General features: G+C 36.0%; 10 protein-coding genes across 10 annotated transcripts; 4 read left to right on the top strand and 6 right to left on the bottom strand. All coding sequences in view use genetic code 12, as the record gives it.

The window, feature by feature from the left end:
• Positions 1-314: 314 nt before the first annotated feature.
• J8A68_003922 (uncharacterized protein) lies at positions 315-984 on the top strand (the record flags this gene model as incomplete). Its single annotated transcript, XM_049407827.1, has 3 exons — positions 315-332; positions 501-688; positions 822-984. 3 exons carry the CDS (start codon positions 315-317, stop codon positions 982-984), a joined length of 369 nt encoding a protein of 122 aa, XP_049262801.1.
• A 699-nt stretch (positions 985-1,683) lies between these two features.
• Positions 1,684-2,928, top strand: J8A68_003921 (uncharacterized protein; the record flags this gene model as incomplete). Its single annotated transcript, XM_049407826.1, has 1 exon — positions 1,684-2,928. One exon carries the CDS (start codon positions 1,684-1,686, stop codon positions 2,926-2,928), a length of 1,245 nt encoding a protein of 414 aa, XP_049262800.1.
• Positions 2,929-3,102: 174 nt separating this feature from the next.
• RPP2A (ribosomal protein P2 alpha) lies at positions 3,103-4,120 on the bottom strand (the record flags this gene model as incomplete). The annotated part of the gene is made up of 2 exons (XM_049407825.1): positions 3,103-3,413; positions 4,021-4,120. The coding sequence occupies 2 exons, from the start codon at positions 4,118-4,120 to the stop codon at positions 3,103-3,105; spliced, it is 411 nt and encodes a 136-aa protein (XP_049262799.1).
• Positions 4,121-4,606: 486 nt separating this feature from the next.
• GSH2 (glutathione synthase) lies at positions 4,607-6,073 on the top strand (the record flags this gene model as incomplete). The annotated part of the gene is made up of 1 exon (XM_049407824.1): positions 4,607-6,073. The coding sequence occupies one exon, from the start codon at positions 4,607-4,609 to the stop codon at positions 6,071-6,073; it is 1,467 nt and encodes a 488-aa protein (XP_049262798.1).
• A 1,452-nt stretch (positions 6,074-7,525) lies between these two features.
• On the bottom strand, positions 7,526-9,175 carry J8A68_003918 (uncharacterized protein; the record flags this gene model as incomplete). Its single annotated transcript, XM_049407823.1, has 1 exon — positions 7,526-9,175. One exon carries the CDS (start codon positions 9,173-9,175, stop codon positions 7,526-7,528), a length of 1,650 nt encoding a protein of 549 aa, XP_049262797.1.
• Positions 9,176-10,369: 1,194 nt separating this feature from the next.
• Positions 10,370-11,593, bottom strand: J8A68_003917 (trans-sulfuration enzyme family protein; the record flags this gene model as incomplete). The annotated part of the gene is made up of 1 exon (XM_049407822.1): positions 10,370-11,593. One exon carries the CDS (start codon positions 11,591-11,593, stop codon positions 10,370-10,372), a length of 1,224 nt encoding a protein of 407 aa, XP_049262796.1.
• A 2,937-nt stretch (positions 11,594-14,530) lies between these two features.
• Positions 14,531-15,730, bottom strand: CYS3 (cystathionine gamma-lyase; the record flags this gene model as incomplete). Its single annotated transcript, XM_049407821.1, has 1 exon — positions 14,531-15,730. One exon carries the CDS (start codon positions 15,728-15,730, stop codon positions 14,531-14,533), a length of 1,200 nt encoding a protein of 399 aa, XP_049262795.1.
• Positions 15,731-16,345: 615 nt separating this feature from the next.
• On the bottom strand, positions 16,346-16,954 carry J8A68_003915 (uncharacterized protein; the record flags this gene model as incomplete). The annotated part of the gene is made up of 1 exon (XM_049407820.1): positions 16,346-16,954. One exon carries the CDS (start codon positions 16,952-16,954, stop codon positions 16,346-16,348), a length of 609 nt encoding a protein of 202 aa, XP_049262794.1.
• A 546-nt stretch (positions 16,955-17,500) lies between these two features.
• On the bottom strand, positions 17,501-18,556 carry ATS1 (Ats1p; the record flags this gene model as incomplete). Its single annotated transcript, XM_049407818.1, has 1 exon — positions 17,501-18,556. The coding sequence occupies one exon, from the start codon at positions 18,554-18,556 to the stop codon at positions 17,501-17,503; it is 1,056 nt and encodes a 351-aa protein (XP_049262793.1).
• Positions 18,557-19,199: 643 nt separating this feature from the next.
• J8A68_003913 (uncharacterized protein) lies at positions 19,200-19,357 on the top strand (the record flags this gene model as incomplete). The annotated part of the gene is made up of 1 exon (XM_049407817.1): positions 19,200-19,357. A coding segment is annotated over one exon (158 nt), but the record flags the coding sequence as incomplete, so codon positions are not given.

Below are 19,357 nucleotides of genomic sequence, written 5' to 3'. Positions count from 1 at the left end.
AATCAATGTTTAGAGATTGTGTTATTGATCATGACATTATTAAATAGTTTAGGAAAGTTCACACGACAGCTAACAAGGCACAATAGATCTCATACTTGACATTCTATTCTTTCTCCTATATTCACTTTTGAATGACAAATGGTTGGAGTATTTTGAATGTTTGGGTGTTATTCAGCTGGAAAATGGTTGAAAATTTGCAGCCAAACCCTGCTTCATCGGTCAATTGGTGAAAAATCTGTTACAATGGAGATGATAGATGCAAATCCAGTATCAAAGTTGCACTACCGAAATAACATATAGTTACCAGAAAGTCTATGTGGTTGGAATTTGTGGTAGGACAGGCGTTTATAATTTTTCAATTGTGACAGCGTCTTTCAGGTTATCAGACTTAGAGTGAGTTAAAAATTGGTATTGACGGGATTCATATTTCTAAGGTTAGATTTGAGATCCAAATTACCGATCGTTGCGCAAGATCCTGCTCTGTTTAATAATTCTATTAGAAACAATTTAGATCCATTCAAGAACATCAAGATAATAGTTTATTGGATTCATTAGGTAGATCGGGTATTGTTGCTCCCCAAGATATCAAAGAATATCAAGAAATTGAAAAACATACTTCATCTGACGACCTACCAAAGTCTCATTTAGGCAAAGCTGTTGATGATGAAGGAGGAAATTTTCTCACTAGGTGAACAATTGGTTTCCTTTGCAGCAATGGTTAGATAAACTAAGATATTGATTCTTGATGAAGCTACTTCTTCCGTAGACTATAAGTGGATAACACCATTCAAAAGACGATCGCGACGGAGTATTGCTCATAGGTTGAAGACAAATAATTGTTATGATAGAATACATGTTAGGGATAAAGGAGACATAGCTGAGTTTGATACTCCGCGGGAAGTTTTTGGTAGAGAAGGAAGTGGATTTAGAGAGATGTGCGATAAATCAAACATCATAGGTGATGATTTTAAGAATACCACTTGATAGACAACTAGTAGTTATCAAAGTGTGTCTACTTATAGTTTTATAGATATGTGGATAACTTTACATAATGTATTACAAATTTGTTGTGATTTGAAGTAATTGGTTAGGTTTACCTATTTTTGTTCCCCCGGATAGTATGGCTGCAATATTTAAATATCTGATTGCAAAAAAAAAACTTGGTTTTTCATCTGTTTTTCGTCCAGTTCTTTACTATTAAAAGAACAATCCAAGAATGTCTTCCTTCACTGATAATTTATATTAATTGATTAAGCCATCCTAACTTATTATAATATATGAAAAGGGTTTCATTCAAATTCTTTTCAAGAGTGTCAAGGAAGCCTAGGAATAAACAAAAATCCAATGATTCAAATCACTGTTCCTTTTATATGTATGCCCTCATAAACTCAAAGTACGACAGGAATCACTTCATCATTTTATCTGATGTCATTACCTCACAGTTGGAATTTCTACTACAGGCCTGGGTTTTCATAGTTTCTGAATAAAATACAAGAAATTAATCAAATAAACTTTCCCCACTTAAAACGAGAAAAAATGCACATCACCTGGTAGCCATACTTTCGAGAACAATTAAATGAACAAAGTACACGACCCCAATGCTGTACGTGTCTATTATAAATGGTCCCGAGAATGAGAGGCAACTCTTTCATAGTTCTTTCCATATATTTCTTTACAGCTTAAATGAGATATTCCATATTATTATCGATCGTTTATTATTTGTACTTCAGTAAAGCAATAGAAGACGAAACAGCCCAAAAGCAAGAAGAATTAATTTGTAACCAAGATAAAACTGATTGCTATCCTAAAATATTTGAACCAAGTTGGGATTGGCAAATTATAAAACCTGGCCAAGATATTCCACCCGGATTGCACGTAAGATTAAACATAGATACCCTAAAGCGAGAAGCAAAATTCATGGACCCTGACGAACAAGATACAAATCACTTACAGGAATTGGTGGTTGGCGATAGTGCAGAAGTTTACGATAGAAGTAATGACGTGAACCACGAAATGAAGAACGAGAACACCAATGGGAACGAGATACAAAATGGTCGTATTCACAGAGCGAAGGCTTCGCGAGATGACTTGAGCAATTTTGATTCTGCGGTGTTGGAAGTTGAAGATTTCCAAGGAAATAAGGAGAGGTTAGCTGCTGCGTTGGACACGCTCACAGAGTTATCACATGACATAGAATTTGGGATTGAGTTGACAAAAGATAAGCAAATCTTTGATAGTTTATTTAGGCTTGCTGAAAGCATCAAAGATAATACATTTGTGGAAAAGATTTATAGAATAATCGGATCAACTTTAAGAAACAATCCAGTCGCAATCGAAAACGTTATAACCAATTTCGGTGATGCATTCTCAGTTGGTATATTTAACCAATTACATGGACATTCTGATGGGATTATCCAAAAAAGGATTCTTGGAATAATACACGCTTTAACTCAAAATAATAAATTCGTTGCCAAATACTTCTCGTTCGAAAACAGTCGTGGATTGGACGCTATTATAGATATATACCCAGAATTAGACTCCGAATCGAGGATTCGAGCAAGCAATATTCTAGAAGATTTGAGTCTATTTGGGAAGAGCAATGATAGAAGATCTATCGAACAAAGTACACCCGATTTCGAAGTTTCCAAATTTATTCAAGAGTCTTTCGTCAATGGTAGAACCAATCCAGACAATTTCAAAGTATACTTCAATAGGTTGAAAGAATTGCACCAACGAAATAAGGATTTAAAGCCGTCAAAGAAGTTTTTGGGTTGGTTATCCGATCAAGTGGAATCAAGAAAGGAACATAAGAAAAGAGATGATTATTCAGATGAAGACAAAGAATTTGACAAAGAAATGCTAATTGCAAGACATGCGATATTTGGAAATCCAATGGGATTACGCAAATCCTTTGGTGATGAGTTATAGAAGTTACTTCCTGTGAGTACCACTAACAATGTAACTCTATTGTAGTATAGTACTTTCAAAATTTGTAGACCCGTATATTGTATTATACAAAAATCATTAAAAACTGTGCATTATAAATACATGACAAAAATGTGAAGCTAGAATTAATATTTTAGATTAAAGGATTAACTCAATCTAATCGAATAAACCGAAACCCATGTCTTCGTCAGATTCTTCAGCAGCTTCTTCAGCGGCTTCTTCGGCAGCTTCTTCAGTGGCAGCGGCACCGGAAGCACCACCAGCTGGAGCAGCGGCACCAGTTGGGACAGAAGATAACTTGGCGTTACCTTCGGCAATTAATTCTTCAACATTCTTACCTTCAACTTCAGATAATAATTTTTCAATTCTTTCTTCTTCAACTTCAACTTCAGCAGCAGCTAAGACATTCTTGATATCTTCGGCAGATGGGGTGGCGTTACCGGCGTTGACTAATAATAAGTAAGCAGCTAAGTATTTCACTGTTTCATGTTAGTATTACGTTGGGCTTCCTCTACCCTGAGAGTTATATAAGAAATCGTTGTCTTCGGAACTACTTTTTTGCTTCTCAACAAGGTATCGATATCCTCCAATTTAAATAGGACTGTTCCAGTAACAAACGGAGGTCTATCTTCGGGTTTTCAGTAGTATAGACATTTTTCACTTATCCACATCTCTCGGATCTTAAAATGGTTGCAATATGGTTAAAAATTTTAGGTGTTGTTTTAAAATGATGTATTATACACAGTTCTCTTTGATTGTCTTATATCTCTCGGCTGATTTAAAATGACTCCACATACTTTTGATTTGTAATTACTATGTTTCTGATATGAAGCTCAACAGGATTGTTCAATCGTTAAGTAATATTTTTCACTACCAGTATGCCTGCCAAATCCGCACCAAATTTTTTTCGTCCTAGCTTGAGAGGGGTCAGTCGTGCAAGATGACCAAGAATAGGGCTCCTGACCTATTTTTTCAGGAGATGCACGTGACTGACACTAGTAATTACGTATTATTGGCTATTCCAAATCTACTCAGAACAACCGTTCGATCATCGTTTTGGTATCTCTGCCATACCTTCACCAAGAAGGCTAAATAGCGGTAAAGTTTGTGGTAAATCTCCTAGAACCTCATTACCTGAAAGCTGTTCTTTTCTAATTAATACCAGCCAAGACATTTATTAACAGCGAATAACTTCGAGACCACAATTTACAAATTGAGCTGAAGATGGCATTTTTATCTCCACAGCTTCAAAGTCAGAGAAATGAACATTGCACAGGGGTCGGGGCATTTCTATTCGACTCTCATTTATTGCAAGCAATTGTTCTAATAGTGTAAATATCTGGGCTCTGTACTTATTGTGGTTTCCAATGAATTACCGCTATCGTGTTAAATCAATAGGAATTAGACATTTTACTCAAAAAGTTTCAACTACTTACTTTGCTTTCGTAATTTCTTGAAAGGAAAGGAAGGATGTATGGCTGCAATTTTTCATTTCTTTGTAGTTTGGGGTAAGATCGGAGATTTCCGGTAACACCAGGCACGCGAAATCACGAGATTTGTTGGTAATCTTGTCTGTTGTTTGGATATTCACCGATATCCATTTTCAGAGAAACAACAGACTTAGACCCCGCCAGTTTATTTGAGAAGAGCTGACAAAGAGATGTCGATTAAAGAATTTCCAGAATTGTCTGCTGAACAAGAATCGGAGCTAGTTGAGTCATTACTCCATTGGTGCCTTGGGAATGGATTAGTTATGTATCCCCCAAACTTTTCCAATTGTAGTGCCAATAATGCCCCAATAACGTTATTCCCTACTCCGATGCCTAGAAATAGTTTCAAGAATGCCGAAGATGTTCAAAAGATATTCAATGAATTATATATTAATTTAGTATCTAAAGAAAGGGAATGGTTGATTAAAGAGTTAAGGGAGTTGTCAAAGTATGACTCAGATTTTACTGGAAAACTATTTGAAATTTATGAAGAAGTGACCTCTAATGGCCAAGTTCCCCAACCGTTATCGTTGGGCTTGTTTAGATCAGATTATATGATACACAACGAAACAAATGAAATTAAACAAATTGAGTTTAACACTGTCAGTGTCTCTTTCGGAGGATTATCTACCAAAGTCGGCGAATTACATAATTACTTAAATTCAAGTGGATTCTACGATAGCAAGTATTCTAATGTGTATTACGAGGGCCAGGAAATACCAATTTCAAACTCAATTAATGAATTGGCCCAGGGCTTAGCCGATGGGAATTACTTTTATAACAATCAACTGGAAAATAAAGACACTGTTGTTTTATTTGTTGTACAACCACAGGAACGGAACTGCTTCGACCAAAGACATATTGAATTCTCCTTACTTAAAAACCATGGCATTAAATCCTATAGACTTACTTTAGAAGAAATAGAAAGCAAAGTGACAACCAACTCGAATAAATTATATATTAAGTCAACTATGGATGAAGTATCCGTCGTTTATTACAGAGCAGGATATTCACCAGATGATTATGAACATAATCCGCAAAGTACCTGGAATTCGCGTTTGATTTTAGAAAAATCTTTGGCAATTAAATGCCCTTCAATATTGACTCAATTATCAGGTGCAAAGAAGATTCAACAACTCTTGACCAAGAAAGAAATTGTTGAAAAATTGTTGCCTACTGTCAGCCAAGAAGATCTTAAAAAATTAATGTCAACATTCGTATCAATATATCCGTTAGATGATTCAGAAGAAGGAAAAATAGCTCAAAAATTGGCTTTCGAAGTTCCTGAAAGATTTGTATTAAAGCCTCAAAGAGAAGGAGGCGGTAATAATATCTATAAAGAGGAAATTCCAAGTTTCTTGGAAAAATTAGATAAAAGCGACTGGGGTGCCTATATTTTAATGGAACTCATAAACCCACCTAGTTATAAAAACAAGATTATTAGAAATAACGAAGTATATAACGAAAATATAATTTCGGAATTAGGAGTATTTGGTAGCATTTTATTTAATGAAGCAAATGGTGAAATTTATACGAATAAAAATGCAGGTTGGTTATTAAGATCCAAATTTAGTTCCAGCAATGAAGGTGGCGTGGCTGCAGGTTTTGGTTGCGTGGATAATATTTATTTATATTAGTTAGATATAGCAGATGATTCGGCAACATCTATTTCAATATCACCATCATTTCCTTTTGTTTCACTCGCTTCTACATCGACAACCCATAGAGTTGCACCTAAGGTATTAGTGAATATGAAAAATATTCCTAAAAGAGGAATACCTTCTAATATCAAGGCTGCAATGCCAAATCCCATATATTCTGCCTTGTAATCAGCATGGATTTGTCTGATTTGGGTTTTATTGTATCCCTTCATTGAAAAATATCTCGTGTGGGCTTGTAGACCTCTCTTTGATGAGCTTAATAAGATAACAAAAACTGGACCCATAACGGGAACGAAATTGCAACTAAAAATTAGGAAGCTCTTTACTAGTGAGAATGGGAACAATTTCATATCTGGTAGTGATAGTATATACCTTCCTATTCGAGCATGCACTGGTGATTTACCCTTCCTTCTCAATTTGGCTAATAATACAAGATCATTAGAACACTCTCTGCTTAAGACGGCATCATAAGCTACCAGTTGGATTAAAGGCATCAATGTTAGGGTAATAATGAAAACGGAGATGGTTCCGGATTGCTGAATAATTGTCCACCAAGCCACTATTATACCCAATGGACCCATCATTAAAATATAGAAGGGCAGTTCAAGGGGAAATATGAATATAAACATTAAACAGTAGATGATGGTCGTCAAAACAAGCTGAGGAAGTAGTATAGTGGCATAAAATGGCCAAAGTTTTGGGTGAGTCACGAAATAGCATAATCCCTATTTAAACACTGTTAATATATGTTCACTCATCAATAAAAGAATATCAACACATACTCTTAACGGGTACCAGTATGTACCAGTTTCCAATATACTCCTTGGGAAATTTAATAGATAATGAAAGACCATTGTTGAAGTAGGGGCAATTGAATCAATCGATAGCGGTTTTTCAAAAAATTGGTTGCAAAAAAAAAAAATATAGAATGTGAAAAACTTCAGAACTAACAAATGAGCAAAGGCAAAGAAGAAGTAGATATCTAATTACAAAATATATATGTATAACTACAGGTAAATATTTTCGATGATTGTTACTATTCAACATAAGAACATAATTTGGCACAAGGATCTTAAAATGTATATATGTTCACTTGTCGACTTAGTCTACTTGGAACCGTTGATATGAATGCAGTTGTTAACAAGCATCTTGCCAAGTCTCCTTCGGATAACGTTGAGATAGTATTGTGAAGTTTCTTGCATGTCATACTTTGGGTCCATAAATTGTTCTTCCAAGGAGGCAGACGTTCTTGAAGAGACTCTGCTTTCCGTGGAATCATGAATTAGTTTAGGAATATTGCGAAGCAGTACCCACATTCTAGAGTTCAATTCAAAGCTACACACTACTTGCCTTTCCAAACACGCAAACATAAATATTAATCCAGCTAATACCTACTAAAAAGAAATCCATATATATAAATCAGAACTATTACAAGAAATTGTCAACAAAGTTATATTTAAATTTCTGCCATCCACTCAAACTTTGAGCATATTCAAGCTCTTCCAATTCTTCATCTGTTTGGATATACCTATCAGTATCAAGATCCATATCTTCGGGCTTGACAAACCTATCCTTGAATCTCTTCTTGAATATCCACCAGCATAAATATGTGATTGGGAAGACAAGCAATTCAAGATAACTTTGGAAGAAATCGGCAACAATGAAAGGAGATAAAGTTGACCAACCCTGAACCAAAATAATAAATCCCCCAAACACGACAACAAACCATGGGCCAAATGGGTATGACCAATTTTTGAATAAAATTTGTTTAGTTTTACCTTGTTTGGCCATCCCACGTCTGAATCTAATAGAAGTTACTCCAATAAGCCACCAAGAAATAAGATTAGAAAGTCCGACAATAGATTGCAACCATGACCATAATTCACCAGCACCGACAAAAGCCAGTCCAAAACAAAGCCCTGCTATCAACCAGGTGACAATTACTGCAACATATGGAACCTTGTATCTGTTGAACTTGGTAAAAACCTTAGGGAAATATCCTTGACTACCTAAATTAAAAGCTAACCTAGAACCGGCAAACAAAGCATGGTTTCCAGCAGAAATGACTGAAGTTAAAATGACAGCATTCATAAAACTACCAGCTCCTTTGGCACCAACTCTTTGGAAAACAATAGTGAATGGAGAAGTGGCAACAGTTTTGGTCATTAAGTTAGGGTAATCATAAGGAACATTCATCCCAATGAAAAAAGAAGTGAAGACGTAAAAGATCATGATTCTCCAGAAAGTCGCTTTAATGGTTTTAGGAATAACCTTAACAGGATTGCGAGTTTCACCAGCAGTTAAGGAAACTGATTCAAGTCCACCCAAGGCATATGCAGCAGAAACGAAAAGGGAACTGAAACCTCTGAATCCATTGACAAATGGTGCGTCACCATAGCTCCAATACTTGAATCCAATATATTCGTGCGTATCATTCTTGCCTACATTACAAACGATGGAAACAATAAAGAATATAACGATAGTTACAACTTTAAGTAACGCCATCCAATACTCACTTTCACCGTATGCTCTAACATGAACAACATTTAACGACAATAAAAGTATCCAAAATAAAAGTGACATAACCCACCAGTGGAAATCGGTCCAATATTGGAAAACCAATTGCATGGCAACTAAATCACCGGCTACCGAACAACAGTCATTAAACCAGTAGTTGATCAAAATTGCAAAACCAAGGGATTCATTACCAAATCTTTTAGCATATACAGTGAATGAACCCGAAATAGGGAATTGAACAGACATTTCACCAAGAGCAAGCATCATAAAAAATACAACTAGACCCACAACCATAAAATTTAATAATAGGGATAATGGTCCACCAGTGGCCAACATTTTACCAGTACCTAAGTAAAGACCAGTACCAATGACTCCCGCTATGGTGATCATATTAACATGTCTAGCTGATAACGCCCTATTAAGGTCTTCAGTATGAGCTATATCTTGTTGGTCAAGTTCAAGTGAAGAGTTGGACTCTAAATCTTGAATTTCAAGTTGAACCGTAGGTTTTTCTTTATTGCCCATGGGAGAGCTCATGTTAGTAATTGATTCCAGCAGCATTGCAAATAAATGGGCTTGATTCAAAAGGGAATAAAAAGTTTGAAAATTGGAGTTCTTTTACACCTATTATATAATAACTAATTTTGAACGCAATTGTGAACAAAGGTGATGCACGAAGTTCATTTGAACTGAAATATATGGTGAGGGGGGGATAACTAATGCATGCCGTGTATTGATTGTGTAAAGTATCATAAATGCGAAGATAAGATCTCTCAACACAAAAGACTCATTGTTTCATCGTAAATGCTATACGTGTATACCCCTCGATTCAAGAAACAGGGCCGATTATCTTTCTAATAAAATAATTTCGCTTTTATTTACCCCGTCACTTGGGCGGTGGACGTAATGGTGCCGACATTGTTTTCCCAAATAGGAAATTTTGTGTATTACAAAAGAGCGACCCACAGTCAAGAAGAGTCGAACAGATGAAACTTTAACAATAGGCGGGGCCATGATTAGATAAAGATAGGTGACTGAGGAGCGGACTCAACCTAAGCCTGTATTTCCAAATTAGGCACCAGTCACTCCCGCAAGTGACTCTGGCAACTCAATCCCCGAAGTTTGGAGTTTGAAGTACTTAACCTCTGTAATTGAAATTTCACTTGTCATTGTTTGCGGCTAATTCCTCTTAGATTTCTAATGGCGATGCCAGTCATTCTATTTTAAGAATAGTCCTTATTTCTCTCCATTCTTTTGGCATTGATGTGTCAAACGGCCAATGCACTCCGCTTATAATATCAAACCCTTAAAAATTGTGGCATCCAATGAAGTTGCGACGGCCCCGCTATTTCCCGATTCAGACTACTTTTGGAGATACCTGTAGTTAGACGCTGAGACGAATGACTGCAAACTTTTTAATGCCGAATCGAATCCAGAAAGGGGTGATTGAATCCATTTGTTGGCTTTGCGGGAGATCACTTTGAGCCTATCATAAGCAACATGCATAAGAAGTGTAAATACACAGTAGAAACTGCCATTAGAAGGTTTCTATTCATCGAAAATGAATAATCTAAAAAAAGACTTACAGTAATATTTCTACGGAAGAGATACAAGCTAGACCAAGTCCATTGCATAAAGTTCACTAGTACTCTGCAACTATTACACGATTATAGATTTTCTATTGGAGATTACTATCCTATATAAATTATAAAAAGACAAACAATTTCAATACTTGCATACCTAAACAAACCAAATTTAAGCGGATTCAGCTTTTTGCAAGGCTTGTTCAATATCTTGGATCAAGTCATCGACATCTTCAATTCCAACAGAAAGTCTAACTAAGTCATCGTAGACACCATTAGCTTCTCTTTCTTCTTTTGGAATACGACCATGGGTCATGATAGCTGGAACCTCAGTTAATGATTCGATACCACCTAAAGATTCAGCTAAAGTGAATAATTTAGTAGAGGATGCGAAAACAGAAGCACCCTTGGAACCACCCACTACTCTAAAGGAGATCATACCACCACCTAAACCGTCTCTATGCTGACGCAAGACTACATCGTGATTTCTGTGGCCCTTTAAACCAGGGTAGTTAACCATCAAGACAGAAGGATGGTGTGATAAATATTCTGCAATGTTCTGGGCGGAACTGGAGGATTGCCTTAATCTCAAATGTAAGGTCTTTAAGCCCCTGTGAGCTAACCATGAATCGAAAGCAGATGGGATAGAACCAATAGCATTTTGTAAGAATCTGAATTGTTCGTGTAAGTCGGAGTTATTGGTTACTAAGACACCCATGACAACATCTGAGTGACCATTGATATATTTAGTAACAGAATGAACAACGACATCAGCACCATGAGTTAATGGGTTGGAAACATATGGGGAAAGGAAAGTATTGTCAACGGCTAATAAAACTTTGTTACCAGTAGCAACTTCATGATCTTTTAAGATTTGAGCAACCTTGGCAATATCAGTGACTTGTAAGGTTGGGTTGGAAGGAGTTTCTAACCAAACTAATTTGGTGTTTTCTCTTAAAGCACCAGCTAAATCGGAGACTAAATCACCAACAAAAGTGGCTTCAACACCATGAGTATTAGCAACCTTAGTGAAGTATCTGTAGGTACCACCATAGACGTCGCCACTTGAAATGATATGGGAATTAATTGGCAAAGACTGAATCACCAAAGCAGTAGAAGCACACCCGGAGGATAAAGCAATAGCATATCTAGCTTGCTCTAATGCAGCGACTGCGGTTTCAAAGTTATCTCTATTTGGGTTGGCTGATCTAGCATATTCGTAAATACCTAAAGGCTTAGATGGTTGAGATTGACCAAAAGTAGTTGAAAGGGAGATTGGTTCAATAACAGCACCAGTTGATGGGTCAATTGGAGCACCGGCATGAACAGCCTTAGTACCAAAAGAGTATTGAGATTCGGAAATAATAGTCATTTGTGAAGTATCGATGGGTAACATACTAAAAGAAGGATTCACGTTTTTTGCAACTCAGGGAAATCTGTAACCATTTAAATAATTTCCAAGGTCCATAACTCTAAAAAACTCTCTTAATCGTATAAGCAACAATAGCTAATGTTAACTTTAGGATGCCATCGGTATCTCTTAATTTCATTCATAGTTTATTCTACTCAATGAGATAATAATTCTATTGTTGCGCATTAAATGAAAATATTTTTTATTTTCTTGGAAAAACCTGTTTTAGGCAGCATCCGAACACCAGAGAAAAATTCAACTCTGTACGGCAAATGCCCATTATCTAATTCATTCATTGAACCGGGTTTTTACCCCACACTTTGATCATTCTACATGTACCATGGTCAGCTTTTGAAACCAAACTTTTTATGGAATCAGTTAACAAAAAGGGCCCCTCTATGACAGGATTATAAATAGCATTACAATATAAAGCTGATAAGAAGACTGACTGGACGTGAAGAACCTTTCGCCACATAACTAGTCAATAATGAATAATTCTTTCCCACACTCCACACCTTTTTTAGGGCTTTCACGGCCCTATTTTATGGAGATAAAGTAGTTAGACCCAACCTACCAAACGAAACAGACCCCATCAAGGTAATGACCGCGCTGTGGACCGCTTCTACACCCACGAAATTAGTATCCCTTCATGAACATATATTTTTCATTCGTTTCGTGAATTGTACTTGTAGCTAACGACTATCAATTTGATTAACATGTGGTTGGAATACTGCTTGTTGAAATATCTGTTTGTGGTTGCAATGTTTACAAAAAGGAATTTCTGAGGGCGGCTAATTTTCGACCCTCCTCCAAATTGCTTCATATAGTATGGAAAATAATCTCTCTTCTATTGTCATCACATTCTGACGTTGATCTATCAAATTGATTAACATATGGTTGAAATAATGCTTGTTGAAATATCTATTTGTGGTTGAAATGTTTACAAAATGAAGTCCACAAAAACGAATTTCTGTGGGCGACTAATTTCCAAACCTCTTCCAATTTGCTTCATATAGTGGGGAAAGTAAGCTCTCGTCTTGTGTCATCATATTCTGGGATTGATCTATCAACTTCGTTAACATGTGGTTGAAATACTGCTGGTTAAAATATCTCTTTGTGGTTGCACAATTTACAAAAAAGAAGCTCGCAAACTGAAGTTTACAAACGGGAGTTTACAAATATGATTACAGCTTGGCGAATTCCGCTCATCATAGTTTCCACTACCTACACCACATGCCCCCCAACCTAACCTGAACCCCCCAACCCAGCCCACTGCCTACACCACATGCCCCATACTACAACATTCGCGTATCCACGCCTTTTACCCATTTATCTATCCCTTCTCAGACTAGCTCCTCCTGTGATTCATTCATTAGCTCATTCAATCAGGCAGTCATTGTTCATTCCTTGATTGTCTCCATCCTTCAACACCATCCTATTTAGAGCTGCTTAATCTAACAAAGAGAAGCTGTCAGTGTTGGAAAGGCTGTACCATTCCTTCCAATATTCTGAGAAAAGTATCAAGAACAAAGCAGTTGAAAGGTCATATTTTGAACTCAGTTGGTGACAGATGGATGGTTAGATGAAGTAATAGGATATATAAGTGAAGAAGGATGAATGGATGAAGAATGACAGAAGACAAATGAAGCATGGAATGTGGGATACAAAGACTGACTAATTGAATGAATGAACTAAAGAATGAATGACACAAGGAGAAACTATCTGTGACAGGAACAAATTAATGAATGGATAAAAGAATGAACAAGCAATGAATAAATGAATATGAGGCAAAAGTGGGAGACAAAACAACATTATAGATGACATAAGTAGTAGATGAATGAGTGAAGGAAATGATTGACAGAAAGATGTGATAATGTGGAAAGAGATAATTAATGAAAGAAGAAAAGAAAAAGAAAAAGAAAAAGGGAAAAGAAGAAAACAAAAAATTTGAATTCTAGGGGATTTCCAGGTTTATTTATACTTGAGATTTTTTGCAACCACAAAAAATTTGCAACCAAATTTGCATACTTTTTTACATTATTACTATTATAATTGCACAACCACAAAAATGTTCATACACAAAATAAAACTCAGGCGTATTTGAAAAGAAGGGTTTGTAAATTTCTGTCAAAGCTAACAACCACAAAAGAATCCTAGTATTTCCTAAATTTATGAAGTCTCCCCAATGAGAACTTTTGAATTTCATATTTTGATAAGTGTCTTCTTTTTATATGAATATAAATGTACTGTGGGCTGTATTCTAAATAGGATTCTCTTCTGGCGTCAAATTTTCAACGACCCTCTTCCGATTTGCTTCAAATAGTGTGGAAAACAATCTACCTTCTTATATCATTACAATCTGATCTTGATCTATCAAAATACCACCGCAAAAGCTACCCAAACCCTCCTGGAGACCTATGTATACGATGACGTAAAGTCGCTTCTTTTACTGTTTCTCTAATACTTTATTTGGTTGACGGCTTGAACACATACTTGTCCTTCACCGCTAACCACCATTGCTTCCGTCTTTATCCCTTTCTATGATTTTGAGATTTTAGGGCACAACCAATCTTAGATACAATCTCAGCAAAATATCTTGTTCAAGCATTGACATTATTTCTCAAATTGTTCAGTTATTATATATATGTGACGGTCAGCTCTCTTTCGCTTTAGGAATTTTTGTTATAATTATGCGAGAAAATTTTCGTTTGGTTGCAAAAAACAAAAATGGAAGGAAGTTTACAACGCTTCTACCAATTGATTTCATTATAAGAGATGCTTGAATCAATGGTGTTAAGCTGCATGTTAGAGGATAACTACATCTGTTCCAGTTATTAAATAAATAAATTCTCTATTTGCAATTCTATCACTATAAAAAATCAAACAATTACATTACTAATATACACACAAGATTTTTCAAATCTAAACGGAAGCAGCCTTCTTCAAAGCTTGTTCAATATCTTTTAACAAGTCATCAGAATCTTCAATACCAACAGAAACTCTAACCAAGTCATCGTAGACACCGTTAGCTTCTCTTTCTTCCTTTGGAATACCTCCATGGGTCATGATAGCTGGGACTTCAATCAAGGATTCAATACCTCCTAAAGATTCAGCCAAAGTGAACAACTTGGTAGCAGATGTGAAGACAGAAGCACCTTTAGCACCACCTTTGATTCTAAAGGAGATCATACCACCACCTAAACCGTCTCTGTGTTGACGCAATACAACATCATGGTTTCTGTGTGCCTTTAAGCCAGGGTAGTTAACCTTCAAGACAGAAGGATGATGCGATAAATATTCGGCAATCTTTTGTGCAGAACTGGAGGCTTGTCTTAATCTCAAGTGTAAGGTCTTTAAACCTCTATGAGCCAACCAAGAATCAAATGGAGATGGGATAGAACCGATGGCATTTTGTAAGAATCTGAATTGTTCGTGTAAATCGGAGTTGTTGGTTGCTAAGACACCCATGACAACATCTGAGTGACCATTGATATATTTAGTAACAGAATGAACAACGACATCAGCACCATGAGTTAATGGGTTGGAAACATATGGGGAAAGGAAAGTATTGTCAACGGCTAATAAAACTTTGTTACCAGTAGCAACTTCGTGATCTTTTAAGATTTGAGCAACCTTAGCAATGTCAGTAACTTGTAAGGTTGGGTTGGAAGGAGTTTCTAACCAAACTAATTTGGTGTTTTCTCTTAAAGCACCAGCTAAATCGGAGACTAAATCACCAACAAAAGTGGCTTCAACACCATGAGTATTAGCAACCTTAGTGAAGTATCTGTAGGTACCACCATAGACGTCACCACTTGAAATGATGTGTGAGTTAACAGGTAATGATTGAACAATCAAGGCGGTTGTGGCAGAACCAGAAGATAAAGCAATAGCATATCTAGCTTGTTCTAAAGCAGCGACTGCTGTTTCAAAGTTATCTCTATTTGGGTTGGCAGATCTGGAGTATTCATAGATACCTAAAGGTTTAGATGGTTCAGATTGACCAAAAGTAGTAGAAAGGGAAATTGGTTCAATGACTGCACCAGTAGTTGGATCAATTGGAGCACCAGCGTGGACAGCTTTAGTACCGAAGGAGTATTGGGTTTCTGATTCAATGGTCATTGTTGTCTATTATGTAAAATTGGTTGTTTTGGTAATTATAAAGAAGAAGAAGAAGAAGAAAAACACAATTTATTAGATTTTTTGCAGTTGAGACATCTATAACAATTTATAGTTTTTTATCGATTTATAAGCCAAAAAAAGTTTCTTAGTCGAATAAAAAAATAATGGCATTATCCTGCATGGAATCAAATATTTTTTTAAAACTGTCCGATGACCAAACTGTTTTAGGTAATCTCCAAAAAAAAAAAAATCTCCGTGTGCAAAAAAAAAAGAAATGCACGGCAATTGCTTTAGTGGGAATTACGCTATGTCACGTGCACAAGGCAATATAAATCCGATGGGCCTTAGCTTAGTAAAACCACAGTCTATATTGTTTTGCATTTCCTTAGAAATTGCATCAAGACAGGTGACTGCAAATCGTATTTATGGCATGATTATGGATGACATATTAGAATTACAAATCCTTCAAAAAGAAATGAACATTCGAGGTAGTGTTATTATCAAATAGAACTGCAAACCATCCAAATGTAAACTCTACAGTAACTATTTCGGTCATGTATTAGTTTAAGCATTTCATGAACTATTTACTATATGTAGAGAATCTAACCAAAAATTCTAATTCTGCAACTCATCGAGAAAGTTAGGATTATTTGCCAACTTAGTTTTGAATTTATCCCACCAATTATCAAAGGCTTTTATAGGTACTTTACCTGAATTATCTATAAAGCTGGCTAAGTAATTGTATGCGTGTCCAACAATTTTATTTGCCAATTGTGCAGTGTCAGCAGGTGCAGGAATGGTCCCCGCTTTCGCTACGACCATGGATTGCTTATGTTGTTCTTGGAGTATAAGCTGCTCCGCATTGAGCGTAGGTTCAATCGAAATACCTATATTGATTACAGTTGTATCATTTGACTCAATCATATCTTCGCCCATGTCAAAATTGTCAGTATCTACTTTCTTAGTATTATTGTTCAACTTATAGATAGCTGAAGGTTTATTTGGATTAATTCCACCTAATAGCTTATACTCTTGACTATTGGGTAATTGAAAATAGATCAAGGCTGTATAATTAACATCAGTAAAAGTTGAATTAGGTAGTAAAAATATTGTAATGTGGGATACATTTGCTGCATTAGGAATAGTTATCACATATTTCGTAGAATCAACCTGTTCAGCCAATTGAATAGGTCTACCTGAACACACTGCTCCAAACATGGTCATATTGGTGTCTTTTCTGTGTCTGTTGTTATTTACTCCGCATTCTATATCGCTCTAGAATTACTTGGTGTTGGAGGTAAATAATGTGAGGTTTCGCGTTTCGAGATTGCCACACTTTACCATTACCCGGATACAAGCCATCTCTTCTACAAAAGAATTTTTTTTAAAAAGACTTTCAAAACTTCTAGATGGTGTTTCTTCTCTAATCACTATACAACTAGAATAAACTCATTAGCACATGGTGATCGAAGCGAAGGAATCGCTTCATTATTATGTAATTAATAAATGATATTATTCCTTATGGGTGAGAAAAAGAAGATACTCAATGAATGGTTATTCAGTACAAAGTTCTTTTCTTGGAATGCTAGTCTGAATGAAAATGGCCAAATGTATTGATTGTTATTCTATCATCCTAGATAAACTACGTCGAACATATTTTCCATCTTTGAGCAACCAAAGGGTTTGATGGTGTCTTGTGCACTGTTTGTTAATTCTTTTAACGCATTAGATGAATATGGGAAAGATACTTCGTGACATTTTTTTACTAAATTACTCTACTTTGATGACTACCCAACTAGTAGCGCATCCAGCTGCTACCAAGACTACTTCACTTGAATCTGTGTATACTGGATTTAAGTAATTGAACGTTACCTCGTCAGCATTGCTTTGTCCTTGTTGTTGTATACCACAATTACCATGTTCACCCCAACCCCAACTATAGACTGTATTGCTTGAATTTACCAAACCATGTTCACTACCAATAACCATTTCATCAACCTTGAAATCACTAACAGTTGGATATAACTGTCCATGGCTATTGTTTCCAAATGACCTAATTGTATTGTTCTTCAAAAGGATATGTAAAGAGGACCACATTGAGCCTATTTCTAAAACGTCACTAACATCCGAATCAAGTTCAATGGAGTGCTTTCCAAATATTGAGATTCGATCTTCATTGGAAATACATGTAAACTCTCTACCAAGAGTAAACTTCGTAGTTCCTTTTCTTATTATTATATTCGGGAAATTCAATTCTCTTGGCTGCCAAAGAATTGACGGCTTCTTTTCGTCAATTATTCCCAATTGACCTTTTCTACAATTTCCCCATCCCATCAATATATTGTCTATGCGTAGGATGACATGATGAATAGACGCTTTAATTTCGAAGTTCGAATCAGTGGGTATCGCAAATGAAAAACACAACTCACTCTGTCGTATTTCTTTGCCTAGTCCCAATTCACCTTTTAACCCATTTCCACATACATATACTTCCCTCTTATCATCTATCAAAATGGAGAACTCCCATCCACAACAACAATCAATCCAATTTCCAGGGATTTTAGTAAGTAGTTTTATATTACCACATTTGGGAAGTCCACATTGTCCGTATTGATTCTCCCCTGTGGAATAAATATCTCCATTTTCAAAGAGAATTAAGGTATGATTTCCTCCACATGCTATCTTGATAGGTTTTTGGGGAAGAGATGTTACAATTGAATCTTGTCCTATTTGGAATTGTGATTCTTGAAGAATATTTTGATCAATATCATTTCTTATACCCAATTGATAATTACCATTGGATCCACATGCTAAAACTTTATACATCTTAAAAGGTTGTTTCGGAAAGAAATGGATTTACCACCGCATCCTGGTGTGGTCCCTTTTTTTTGCCCTCACCGACCAGCCTGAATTTTTCACTCATACTTCTATTCATAGCCAAATACGTTTCCAGAGATTGCAATTTCTGAATGAACTAACTTCCTATCGACCTCAAACTTCAATCATTACCAGGTGGATCAATCTTCGTAAACTGAAATTTCCCAGCCAATCAAATTTACGTACTCCTCGGTTGAACTCCTATATCGGGATTATTTTCCCCATTCAGGTTCGCTGCCATAGAAGTGACCCTATTGTGTATTTAGTAATCCGATTACCCCGGAATAAGTTACATTATTATCAGCCCATTATTGCTCCGCATGTGGGTGTGTGACTGTGGCATTTTTCCATGTTTCGTTTAGAAAGTTGAATGTACTCCACAATTTTTGGGTGAGCGTATTGCTTCTTTCAAATTATTTTGTTATTTGCAACTGTGGCTGCGATTTGCAATCATCAAAATGAAATAGGGATTATGGAGTTGCGCCATGTAGATGGCAATCATACACACCATATAAATAGATTGAAAACTATTCAACTTATTATTTATGTAACTTTGTTGAATTTGAATTTCAAGTAACTCCTCAATCACAAAATGTCTCCAGTTTATGATGCTGACAAATATGATGCTTCCCAATTTCAAAAAGCCCATAATAACAAAACTAAAAATGGTGCTTTCACTGTCAATTCAACTAATAAACAACTAGCCAAATATCCTGAATATTTACCTACTTGGGATCCAAATCAAAAATT

Source organism: Hemisphaericaspora subhashii (genome assembly GCF_019202705.1).
Source record: "Hemisphaericaspora subhashii strain CBS 10753 chromosome Unknown scaffold169, whole genome shotgun sequence".
Classification (NCBI taxonomy): domain Eukaryota; kingdom Fungi; phylum Ascomycota; class Pichiomycetes; order Serinales; family Debaryomycetaceae; genus Hemisphaericaspora; species Hemisphaericaspora subhashii.
The sequence above is the reverse complement of the archived record's forward strand: the minus strand, read 5'-3'. Positions and strand labels throughout refer to the sequence as shown.